The sequence below is a fragment of the Cnephaeus nilssonii genome, assembly GCF_951640355.1.
Source record: "Cnephaeus nilssonii genome assembly, chromosome: 5".
NCBI classification, from domain to species: Eukaryota; Metazoa; Chordata; class Mammalia; order Chiroptera; family Vespertilionidae; genus Cnephaeus; species Cnephaeus nilssonii.
This window is the reverse complement of record NC_137076.1, coordinates 25045868-25058210: the sequence shown is the minus strand read 5'-3', so window position 1 is coordinate 25058210 and position 12343 is coordinate 25045868. Positions and strand designations below refer to the sequence as shown.

At 48.1% G+C, this 12343-nt stretch overlaps 1 protein-coding gene across 7 annotated transcripts in view; it reads left to right on the top strand.

Moving 5' to 3' along the window:
• SMARCA4 (SWI/SNF related BAF chromatin remodeling complex subunit ATPase 4) overlaps positions 1-12343 on the top strand; it is an 89262-nt gene that overhangs the window by 60232 nt on the left and 16687 nt on the right. For 3 of the 7 annotated variants that reach the window (XM_079770484.1, XM_079770483.1, XM_079770482.1), the window contains exons 24-29: positions 536-699; positions 2979-3206; positions 3469-3567; positions 3824-3901; positions 4738-4956; positions 9286-9548. In XM_079770484.1, coding sequence (XP_079626610.1) covers positions 536-699; positions 2979-3206; positions 3469-3567; positions 3824-3901; positions 4738-4956; positions 9286-9548 — 1051 coding nt within the window. Of the gene's footprint in view, positions 1-535; positions 700-2978; positions 3207-3468; positions 3722-3823; positions 3902-4737; positions 4957-9285; positions 9549-12343 lie in introns of those variants that run through there. The other 4 variants (XM_079770480.1, XM_079770479.1, XM_079770485.1 and 1 more) reach the window with 3 other exon arrangements.

Here is a 12343-nt window from a genome sequence, read left to right as displayed (position 1 = left end):
TCTGGTACTCATGATGCTGAGGATCTTGTCCTGGGCCAACACCTGAGAGTCCCTGTAACTCTTAAAAGCCTGTCCTGCCCAAAGGGAAATGAGCCGCTGAAATAAGACACCTGTGTGCTTGCATGTAGGCAATTCTCTCTGAACCAAGAAATCTCATTGCAGTAGGTTTGAGGGCAGACTCTTGGCCTCTGGTCAGTTGCTTGTTTTGAGGGTATGGTGTTATCGAAATTAGCTGGTGGGCAGGGACTGGTGGTAACAACAGCACTGACGGGGAGCCCTTGTTGCCTGGGTGTTTGCTGGGCTTTAGCCCCCACCTGGTCTAGTTCTTGCAGCATCCCTGTTTTATATGGAGGAGGCGCAGCCATCTTCATGTGGCTCATTCTTACCTTCGGGGATGGGGAGAGTGGCTTTTAGTGGTGTCACATGTGGGTGCAGTCTCTGTTCTCCAAAGCACATGTTCCTCTGTGTCTCTCCTTGCCACCGCCTATCTCCCCCTCAGTCACCCCACTAATCCTGTTGGCCTCATTCCTGGCAGGAACCACAAAAGCGGAGGATCGGGGCATGCTGCTGAAAACCTTCAACGAGCCCGGCTCCGAGTATTTCATCTTCCTGCTCAGCACCCGGGCCGGGGGGCTCGGCCTGAACCTCCAGTCGGCTGACACTGTGATCATTTTTGACAGTGACTGGAACCCCCACCAGGTAAAAGCCCCTGGCGCCCTGGGTGGAGAGGCTTGAGGCGCAGAGAGACCCTGCTGAGCCTCATGAATGCCACTAGCCTCCTTGCAATCTCCCAGGCCTGGGAGCAGCACCTGCAGTGCCTGAGGCTTTTGGAGGGAAGCCCACATTGTATTCATTCCCCTCTGTTTCTCAAACCAAAATAGCTTTTTGTTCTGATATGACAAAAATATATTCCATTGTTACATATATAAAAAGAAGCCTGGCCCTAGCTGGTCTGGCTCAGTGGATAGAGTGTCAGCCTGCGGACTGAAGGGTCCCAGGTTCGATTCCGGTCAAGGGGACATGCCTGGATTGTGGGCTCGATCCCCAGTGGTGGGCATGCAGGAGGCAGCCAATCAATGATTCTCTCTCATCATTGATGTTCCTAACTCTCTGTCCCTCTCCCTTCTTCTCTGAAATAAATAAAAAAAAGAATCCTGGTATTAACACAAATGTGGACAGAAAATGGAAAAGGCCCCACTCTTATCAGCTGGCAGTAATCATCGCTGTTTTAGTGATGGAAGTCCTAGGCCGTGTGCTTTTGTAAACAAAACTCAGGTCATCTTTTATGCACTTTTTGTACTGCTGCTCTGTTTCTTACCTGAATACACTCCATGGGGGCACATGCCAGTAGGTGCAAGGATGTGATTTTATAGATACAGTAGTTTTAAAATATTTAATTTTTTCTTAACTTTTTAAAAATGGTAAATATCAATAACTCAAAGTAATATAGAGTCCACTTTTCCCCTTCTCCACCAATCCTGTTCTTCTCTGAGTGTATGCCAGCATTTAATCGGTGTGTTCTGTTTTTCACAAAAATACAGCATTTTCCAGGATGTGTCCCTTCCCTTCAGCTGCTGGGGTGTTTCACCTCTGTGTGAGCATTAGTCAGCTGCTGGCCGTCCCAGCTTACAGTGGCCCTGAGACTTTTAACTCAAAGTCCAGTTATCAGACATCTGGGCTCTGGTGTTTGGCATGACACTAGCCCCCTCAGCGAGCCCTGTTATTGCTCTCTCAGAGCACCAGCCAGGTCAACCTTGAGAGGTGGGATTGCTTGGTTCATGGGTGTGTCCCCTTCACGATATGGTTGTTTCTGCCCAAGTGGCCTCCAGAAGGCTCCCAGGTTTCTTTCCCACTGATGGGTTGTGAGTATACCCTTACCACAGCCTGGTGGCACCCATTATCAGTGTGTAAATGATAGCCCATCTGATGGATGAATACCCTGGGTGTTTGCTAGCATCCCTTTCTACTGTCATCTTGGGGGGTAGTTCCTGCCTGGACTTTGACAACTGGCCAGTTTCCCAAGAGGTGGTTGGGGTGTGCCTCTCCTGTCAGCAAGCAGGTGGCAGGGAGAAGCTCCTATGGAGCCTTCTCCTCCCTCTGTCACACTGGGCAGTATCAGAGGCCACTAAGCTCACTGCAGGGCCTGGGAGCTGCCATTGAGTGTCGGCCCTGCCAGGAAGCATGCTGGCCAGCCAGGGGGCCCAGTAGTGGAGAGAGGACACTCCTGTCTCCAAGCAGGTGTGGCCTCTGTGTCCCCCATTAGGTACTAATTTCAAGCTCAGCCCCAAACAGCACCAGCCCCCGGACACAATATTTCGTGGGATTTTTCCTGGTTCTGTGCTGGGGATGATGATCCAAATTGGGTTGGCAGTCATGGCTACCACTTTATCAGAGCTTGTTCCACACCAGGCACTGGACTGAGCACTCGATGCCCATTCGCTCCTCTCATGCACACAATAGCCAGGAGAGTGGCTCGTGTGAACAGAGTGAGACCTGGGGTTCAGAGAGGTTGAGTTCGGGTCTGGTTGCACAGTAAGGAAGTACTAGGGTCCACAACCAAAGTAGGCATCGCCAACATGCTGTCCAGCTTTGCCTCCATCCTGTAAATGGTACCGTGATACAGTCACACTGAGCATAGGGCCCTCCTTGGGTAGGCAAGGGGACCCCTGCATTTGTGATAGGACCTGCTTGGGATATAACCACCCAGGGCTTGTCCTCCCAAACTGTGCTATCTTCTTGAGTGTTTCTCAAGTATCACTAAGATAGAAAGTGACACTTCTGTAGGAACTCAGGATGAAATCTTCCTGGCACAGGCTCCACATCCTGTACCTGAACTGGTTGGGACCAGCAGAATGGCCAGGCAAGAGGCAGGCACAAAATAATCAAAAGGCCCCACCTCTCCCAATGGCTTCGCAAGGTCGACCTCCCCTTAAAACTCTAAAGTGCTTGCTCGGGACTGACCGGTGTTTCTTCCCCAGGACCTGCAAGCGCAGGACCGAGCCCACCGCATTGGGCAGCAAAACGAGGTGCGCGTGCTCCGCCTCTGCACAGTCAATAGTGTGGAGGAGAAGATTCTGGCTGCGGCCAAGTACAAGCTCAACGTCGATCAGAAGGTGATCCAGGCTGGCATGTTTGACCAGAAGTCCTCCAGCCATGAGAGGCGTGCCTTCCTGCAGGCCATCCTGGAGCACGAGGAGCAGGACGAGGTGAGGGCAGCACCGGCCCCAACCCCCTCCCCAGCGTGAGTGGTGAATGCATGAGCGGCTTTCATTTTTGTTTTTTTACCTTTTTTGCACTTTTTTTTTCTTTTTTCTTTTTTTGCATCCCTTTGGAGTAAAGGGAGTGTGGGCTGAAAGGAAAGAGGATGAGTACTTGCTTTTTCTTTGAAGTGGTTTTTTTTTTCTAAACTGCTGGTGAAAGACGCTGGATTGACAGCCCTGGAGACTGAAGTCCTCTATTTATCCACAGAGCAGACACTGCAGCACGGGCAGCGGCAGTGCCAGCTTCGCCCACACTGCCCCTCCGCCAGCGGGCGTCAACCCCGACTTGGAGGAGCCACCTCTAAAGGTGAGAGGGGTAGTTCAGTCTCCATGCCCATTCAATCCTCGGCTTCTCGGCTGAGACGGCCAGCAAGGGCCCTGATCCCACGGAGCGTGCGTGTGCGTGTGTGTGTGTGCCTCTCGCTGCTGTGTGGGTCGCCATCCACTGCAGCCGGACTGGGACCACCAGCTCATTTCCCATGGATGCCGCCGCTCTCCTCCGAGCCCGGCCACCGCCCATCCTAGCCTCTCCACCCTTGAACTAATCATGTGAAATCTTGTAGGAAGAAGATGAAGTGCCCGACGATGAAACTGTGAATCAAATGATTGCCCGGCACGAAGAGGAGTTTGACCTGTTCATGGTAAGCACCACAGGCGGGAGTTGAGCTGGCATTTCCGCCTCACACACCTTTAGGGAGCTCACTTTTCCACCCATATGAAACTGGGAGCCTGGAGGGGTTCACATGCGCTGCCCTGATGACCTCAAACAGAGCAAAAACTCCTAGTGATGTTGGAGTCCCTGGGTGATAATGGAGCCAGGGGTGGCCCCACAATGCCTCCTAATTCACCCATCTTTCTTCCATGTTCTAAGAGTGTCAGAGGGGTAGTGGGACACACACCTAGCCATCTTTCTCATTTGTGACCCTCAGTCCCCAAACACCTGTCCTCTTGAATTTGTTGAGGCACCCTTGAGGTTCCCTTTAAGGGAGTATTAATACCGTCCAAAGCCAAGGGTCTGGTGAACACCTTGGCCACCAATACCTCATGCTTCTGGGTGAGAAGTATGGTATGAGTTTGGGCTGTTGGCCCCAGCAGGCTTTGTGCCTCCTGACAAGACTATACCTTGAAGCTGTCACCACATTTCAGCTCCCTTATGCAATCTGCCAGTCCTTTCCAGTTTTCTCTGTCCCTAAAGCAGAGCCCCTAGCCAGGGCCTGACGCAGGAGCCAGGCCACCTTGGCCTTAGCAATACCCAGAGCTGCTGTTTAACCCTTTGCACTCGCTTTTTTCTCGATTCCTTTATTCTAATGCTAACTGTGTCGAGTCACACTCGACATCCGAGTGCAAAGGTTAACTACTGTTGGGGCATTGGTCCCCGAGACAAAGAAGCAGCCCCTTATCAACATCCCTTGAATGTCCTCCTGGCTCTCCCTGTGCTGACGCCTTCCCTTGTCCACACCCTCTCCTCGCTCCCCAGCGCATGGATCTGGACCGCAGGCGTGAGGAAGCCCGCAACCCCAAGCGGAAGCCACGCCTGATGGAGGAGGATGAGCTCCCCTCGTGGATCATCAAGGACGATGCAGAGGTGGAGCGGCTGACATGCGAGGAAGAAGAAGAGAAGATGTTTGGCCGTGGTTCCCGCCACCGCAAGGAGGTGGACTACAGTGACTCACTGACGGAGAAGCAGTGGCTCAAGGTATATGCCAGAGATGGCCGGCGAGGAGCAGGGCTGGGGGAGGAGAGGCTCACACCACTATAGCTTGGCCTTTGTCCAACACCTGAGCATGTTCCCTTCAGCCATTCTTGGCTTCCATTCACGACAGCAACACTTTAACATAGGGTCAGGTTTGCTCAATTCCTCCTGACCAGAGACAGGAAAGAGCACCAGTGCCATCCCCAAGCAGTTCGAAACTCACTGCTTGTATGTAATTGGCCTCTTCCGTGTGAGGGTTCACCTCTTCATGAGGTTAGAGTAAAACATTGCTGATCTCAGCATGGTGCCGGTCTCCCGAGTGCCGGTCCATAGGAAACACAGCCAGAGATTAGTGAGCATCCAGTTGCCCTGCAAGCTGGTCAGGAATGCTGATGGGGTCAGGTAGCCCCACTTTGGACACATCACCCCAACAGTACGTCACCCTTAGGACTTGGACTCCTAGCCAGGCTGGGGAGGATGGAGGAGGAAGTGAGCTGCTGATGAGACTGCAACCACAGTTACTCATAGAGGTGATGTCAACACTCGTTTTCAGCAGGTAGCACCCAGCCCTGTAGCTATAGTTGCAGAATGCTGAGTCAGGGCCCCAGCCCAGGGCCCACTGCATGTACACTGGGATTATAGTGATAAATCTGACCCCTCCCCATGTTTGGGGGCTCTGAGTGCAGAGGTAATGCTTAAAAATCCAACCTGGAAGTTGTTTCATAAAAATGTCCCTGAAGCAACTGTTCCCAGAAGGTTGGTGATGGCTTTTGCTGCACCCTGCTGAGTGCCACATCCCAGAATGAGAGGTGCTGCCTCTGGTCGTACATCCTAGGGTTCCCTTGGGTTAACTGGGACCTGGTCCCGTCCTACGAGCTCAGATAACCCCAGACTTGGAAACTCGCCCACTGAGATATGCATGAGAGGGGCCGTTGAAACATGCCAGGGAACCAGGCAAACTTTTGTGAGGGGTGGGTGTAGTGTCCTATTTTCTGGCCCAGGGCTCCAGGGCCAAGAAGAAAACTCCGGATGAGAGAACTTAGGCCCAGTTACAGATCTGTATCGGCTTCCATGGACCATTACCAACCCCACATTTTTGAGACAGTGAGTGCCTTTTGCCATATGCTACTGATGTTTTGTATACATTTTTTTGAGGTGTAATTTATATACTGTAGAATTCACCCATTTAAGATGTACAAGTCAATGGTTTTTACTATATTTACAGTCTTGCAGTTGTCATCACAAATCAATTTTAGAACATCCTCATTATCCCAAAAAAGAAGCCCTTTCCTCTTTAGCTGTCTTCCTTCCCTTTATTCCTCCTTGCCCTTGACAGTCACCCTTTTCTGGACATTACATATAAATAACATCATGCAAACATGTGATCCTTTGATGTCTGGCTTCTTTCACGAGGTAAAATATTTTCATGGTTTATCCATGATGTAGCACATATTCTTTCTTTTCAAGGCTGAATTATGTTTTATTGTACGGATATACCACATTTTTTTATCCATTCATCAGTTGATGGACACTTCGGTTGTTCCCACTTTTTGGCTATTGTGAATAATGCTGCCATGAGCATATGTGTACACGTTTTGTGAGGACATGTGTTTAGATTTCTCGCAAGTATATACTAAAAGTGGAATGAATTGCTGGGTCTCAAATGGTAATTCTATGTTTAACCTTTTGAGGGGCTGCCTGTTTTCCAAAGCAGCTGCACCATTTCACATTCACACCAGCAGGATATGAGGGAATTTCTCCACATCCTTGTTAATACTTGTTATTATCTGTCTTTTTTATTTTAATCATTCCAGTGGTATAAAGTGGTGTCTCTCTGTGGTTTTGAGTTCCATTTTTCTAGTGACTAATGGCACTGAACATCTTTTCATGTGCTTATTAGCCACTTGTATATCTTTTTTATAAGTCTCTTATCAGATGTGAGATTTGCAAATATTTCTCCTGATCTGTAGTTTATCTTCTTCATGGTTTCCTTTGGAGCACAAAAGTTTTTAATTTTTATAAAGTCCAGTTTATTTTTCTCTTATTGCTTATCTTTTGGGATCTTGTCTGAGAATCTCTCACCAGATGCAAGGTCACAAAGATTTACCCCTATTTTTTTTTTTCAAGTTTTAGAGTTTCAGCTTTTACATTTATGCCCATGATCCTCTAAGTTAATTTTGTATATAGCAATAATTTAGTGTCCAACTTCATTCTTCTACCTGTGGATATCCAGTGGTCCTAGTACCATGTGTTGAAAAGACTGTTCTTTCCCCATTGAGCACATAGCTTTTTATATGTCATACTCAATAAAATTTACATTAATAATAAATATGTTTGCCCAAAATAGGCACTCTCCTTTCTTAGTAGTGAATGTGTAATGGGCACCACTTTTTTGACAGACAGTCTTATGCCCTGTGTGCCAAAATCATTCAGAATGTTCCTAGCTCTTGCCTTGCAGGCCAAGGGATCAGAAACCCCGGTATTAGATATTCCTAGGGCTGCCATAACAATTACCACATACTTGGTGGCTTAAGACAACAGTAATTTATTTTCTCACAGTCCCAGAGGGCTAGGATTCTAAAATCCAGGTGTCAGCAGGACCCTGTTTCTTCCGAAGGCTCTAGGGGAGGAGACTTCTATGCTTCTTTCAGCTTGTGGTCGCCCTGGCATTCCTTGGCTTGTGGCCCCATTATTCCACTCTCTGCCTCCACCTTTACATGGCCTCTACCCTGTGTCTCTGTGTGGCCTTTCTGTCTCTCATAAGGTCACCCTCATTGGATTTTGGGCCCACCCTAACACAGGATGAACTCATCTTGCTCGATTCTTAAGTAATTACATCTGCAAAGATTTTCTTTTCAAATAAAATAACATTCTGAGGTCCCATTTGGATATGAATTTTGGGGACAGTATTTTTTTTTTTTTTTTTAAATCTTCACCCAAAGATATTTTTTTTTCCCATTGATTTTGAGAGAGAGGAAGGGAGGGGAGGGAGAGAAAGAGAGAGAGAAACATTGATGTGAGGGAAACACATTGATTGGTTGCCTCCCACATGCGCCCAGACCAGGGCCGGGATTAGACCTGTAACCCAGGTATGTGCCCTTGACCGAAATTGAACTTGTGCCTCTGGTGCTCGGGCCGATGCTCCAACCAGGGCGGGGGACAGTATTTCACCTACCCTACTGGGCCTGCAGTACATGCCCTCCCCTGTGCTGACCTTTCAGTCCCTCCTGCCTGCCACAAGCCCTCCATACTGTTCCTTTGGCCTGGATGTCTTTTCTCCCCCCTTTCAGTTCTCAGCTTCTGTGCCACCTCTTCTAGGAAGCTCTCCTGAACCTCTAAGCAGGACAGGTCTGCTCCACAATCAGAGCACCACTCACCCTTCTTCCTGGCACTTGACCCATGGTTGTCACCACGTTTGTGGGAAGTCTGTCTGATAAGTGTCCATCTGATTTTGTTCAGTGCTGTGTCCTCTGTGCTAGGCCCCTTGCCCATTTCATAGTCACAGCTGATAAATGAGAGACGAATGACCAGCACAACCCTTTGAGTCCAGCCCTCCTCCCTTTATGATTCCAAGCTCCCCTGGAAACCTGGCTTCCCTTCCCTTTGTTTTAAACGTGCAAATTATCATTCAGAATGAATAAATCAGGATCATTTTAAAATTAATATTGTACGTGTTGATGTCCTTCAATTCAGCAGCTTCACTTCTGTAATCTGTACAGAAAAGACAGATGTCAGTCATGGCATTATGTAGAATTTAGAAATAACCCAAATGCCCATGAACAATTATGGCCCTTTTTGCAATAAAATACTAAACAGGCATTAAAAATTATGTTGCAGAAAAACGACAGGAAATGCATCCAGGATATAGTAAGCAAAAACATGAGTCATGGTATGGTACGTGGATACAGTTCCATGCTGTCTCAGTTGTGCACATGTATGTGGGAAGGGCAAGGAGATCTTGGAGCTGGATGGTGGTGGTGGCTGCACACAATGTGAATGTATCTAATGCCACTGAGCTGCACACTTAAAACCTGTTTCACCCCAAATTTAAAAAAAAAGATGCATCGGGTCCAGAGAAGTGTTAAACAGTGTCACCTCTGGGTGGAGGGATACAGGAGTCTATTACACGGGAGTGAAGATATGACTAATTTTTAAAGTAAAACCCCCTATTTGTGAAGGACAGGCATGGGTGGGATGTGCTCTGGCCTTTTGTGGCCTTTTGGAGCCTGTGAGAGCCCTGGTGTGTGTCCTGCCCCAGCCAGAACCCACGGGTTTGCACCGCGGCCTCTGCTTGTCAACCTCGGTGCTGGCTGTCCTATTTTACCACTATTGACCCTGAAGGCCATCGAGGAGGGCACGCTGGAGGAGATAGAAGAGGAGGTTCGGCAGAAGAAATCATCGCGAAAACGCAAGCGGGACAGCGACGCCGGCTCCTCCACCCCGACCACCAGCACCCGCAGCCGCGACAAGGACGAGGAGAGCAAGAAGCAAAAAAAGCGCGGGCGGCCACCTGCTGAGAAGCTCTCTCCCAACCCTCCAAACCTCACCAAAAAGATGAAAAAGATTGTGGACGCTGTCATCAAGTATAAGGACAGGTAAGCTGAGGAATGCGGTGGGTGGGTGGATGCTGGGGGTCCTCAGAGGTGCCTTTTCTGGCCTCCCATGTGCCTGTGAGACCATTCCACAGTCACTGGTTAAACAAGGAAGCATACAAGTGGTGTCAGCATGGGGAGAGGGAAATAAAGCGTGGTGGGGAGGCCAAGGAACTCTGATGAAAGGAGGTCTGGGGATGAGTTCTCCAGCAGAGGCAACAGCAGGTGGAGAGGCCCTAGGATGATGAGGTGTGGCTGGCGAGATTGAGGTTAGTGATGAGGCGAGGTGGAAGGAGAGTTCTGTGCTGTGATGGGTGCCAGTCTTATGGCCGACACTCATGACTATGGTGGAAGCCAGAGTTGCTGGAGCAGAAAGGGTTTCTGTTCCTTCTATAGACTACCCCACCTCATTGTCCTGTCCCCATACTTGCATGACAAGCCCAGTTTTCATGCTGGGCCATTGGAGGTCTGCCATGTGTTGGCTGACTGCTCCAGGCACTGTGAGCCCTGTCCTCACAGGCACCAAATACAAGAGAGTATGTGTTTTCAGCTTCAGTGGATCTGTTTGTGGAGCACAAGTACCATTTAACTAATAATAAGAAAATAATGGTTCTCCTGCAGCCCTCCAAGGAGAATGTGCCCGTTCTGCCAGTACAGGGTGGGCATGTGCAGCTGCAGAAGGTGGCCAGGGATGCACGGCCTGCACCTTGCCCAGAACTCTGTTTGTGCTCCCGCTCACCAGTGTCTTATTCCACTTTCTGGTACATATCAGCCCTTATGACTCTCTCCATAACATAAGGGTTGTATCGCTTGATTTTATAGTAATGCTTTGCAGTTAGTCGTGAAGCAAAGTAAGGGAGAATTTTAATCTGTAGCAGTGGAAAATGTCAAAGTGTGAACCATTAGCACATCATTTAGAGAGATTCTTACCAAGCATGTCATTTTAGGGGTGGTGACAACTGGTATCCAAATAAAAAAGACAAATTGACCTTTAAAAAGAATCTTATTCTCTGGCCGGTTTCCTCAGTGGTTAGAGCATTAGTCCTGGGTCCTGGGTCCTGGGTCCCATTCCTGGTCAAGGGCACATATCTGGGTTGTAGGTTTGATTACCAGCCCCAGTTGGGGTGCATGTGGGAAGCAACCAATTGATGTGTCTCTCTCACTTCGGTTTCTCTTTCTCTCCCTCTCCTTCTCCCTCTCCCCCCCCCCCTCTCCCTCCCTCCTTCCCTTCCTCTCTCTCTAAAAAACCAATGAAAAAATATCAAGTGAGGATTAACAACAAAAAATACCTTATAGCCCTGGCTGGTGTGGCTCATTTGAGTGTCGCCCATGCACAGAAAGGTCGCCGGTTGGATTCCCGATCAGGGCACATACCAGGTTGCAGGTTCAGTCCCCGGTTGGGGTGCCTACAGGAGGCAGCCGATTGATGTTTCTCTCTCACATCTAAGTTTCTCTATTTTCCTCTTCCTTCCTCTTTAAAAATCAATAAAAACTTTTTTTTAAAAAAGAATCTTATTATCAAAGAGGAACAAATGATGAACTAAAAAAGAAGGCATATGTGAGTTCATCTGCTTGACCTAAAAATGTAATTAGTGTCAATATTGAGAAGAAAATATTGATGCTAATTTGCTAACTTGACCTTTGAGAGAAACTCCACAAAGAAAAATGTAAAAGGTAGAATATGGAATGTGTAAAAATCCAATGAAAACAGTAGACTTCACCCTGCCCAGTAGTTCAGTTGATTGGAACATCATCTTGTGCACCAAAAGGTTGTAGATTGGACTTTTGATCAGGGCACCTGCCTAGGTTGCGGGTTCAATCCCCAGTCAGGGTGCATGCAGGAGGCAGCCAACCAATGACAAAGGACATATCCTAAGGTGAGGATTAAAAAGATTCTAAAAAAAAAAAACACCACAGCAGAGCCCATGTTTTTTCCTTAATGATGTTCTTGTGAGGGAAACTTAAAATTACCAAAATGAAGAAGACCCTTGAAGGTCAGTGGGGTAAGGATGGACTTGACAGAAAGTCATGCTGGTCTTTTGGATATCCATGTGAAGAAGAACCTTGACGCTGCCTCACATCATATACATATATTAGTTTAAAATGGATAATAGATATAAATGTGAAAGGTAAAGTTCTAGAAGAAGGCATGGGAGAAACTCTTTGTGGTCTTGAAGTAGGTAGATTTCCTCAACAGGACACAAATGCCACTACCCATAAAAGACTTCACTAAAAGTAAGAACAACTGTTCATCAAAAGACACACTGCCCGGCTGGTGTGGCTCAGTGGTTGAATGTTGACCCATGAACCCAGAGGTTGCAGGTTTGATATCCGGTCAGGGGCCTTGCCCCTCCCTCCCAAGGCCCCATCTGGTCAGGGCACATGCCCAGGGTTTCAGGCTCGATCCCCAGTGGGGGATGTCTGGAGGCAGCCGATGGATGATGTTTCTCTCATTAATGTTTCTATCTCTATCCCTCTTCCTCTCTCTCTAAATATCAATAAAAAACATTTTTTAAAAAAGACACACGATGATAGTGAAAACTGCCACAGACTTGGGAAAGAACACCCAATTTTAAAATGGGCAAAAGCCATGAACACACATCTTCTGAAAGAAGATGTCCCCATGAGCAATCAACATATGAAAAGGTGATGGGGATCATTGCATCAACAACATGAAATGAGTGTGAGATGCCTGAACAGAGTGGCTACAATTCCTTTGAGTGTATGGAGCAGTTGCACCTCACACTACTCAAGATGACATAAAGTTCAGCATAAAGATCAACTTTCTGACCCAGCAA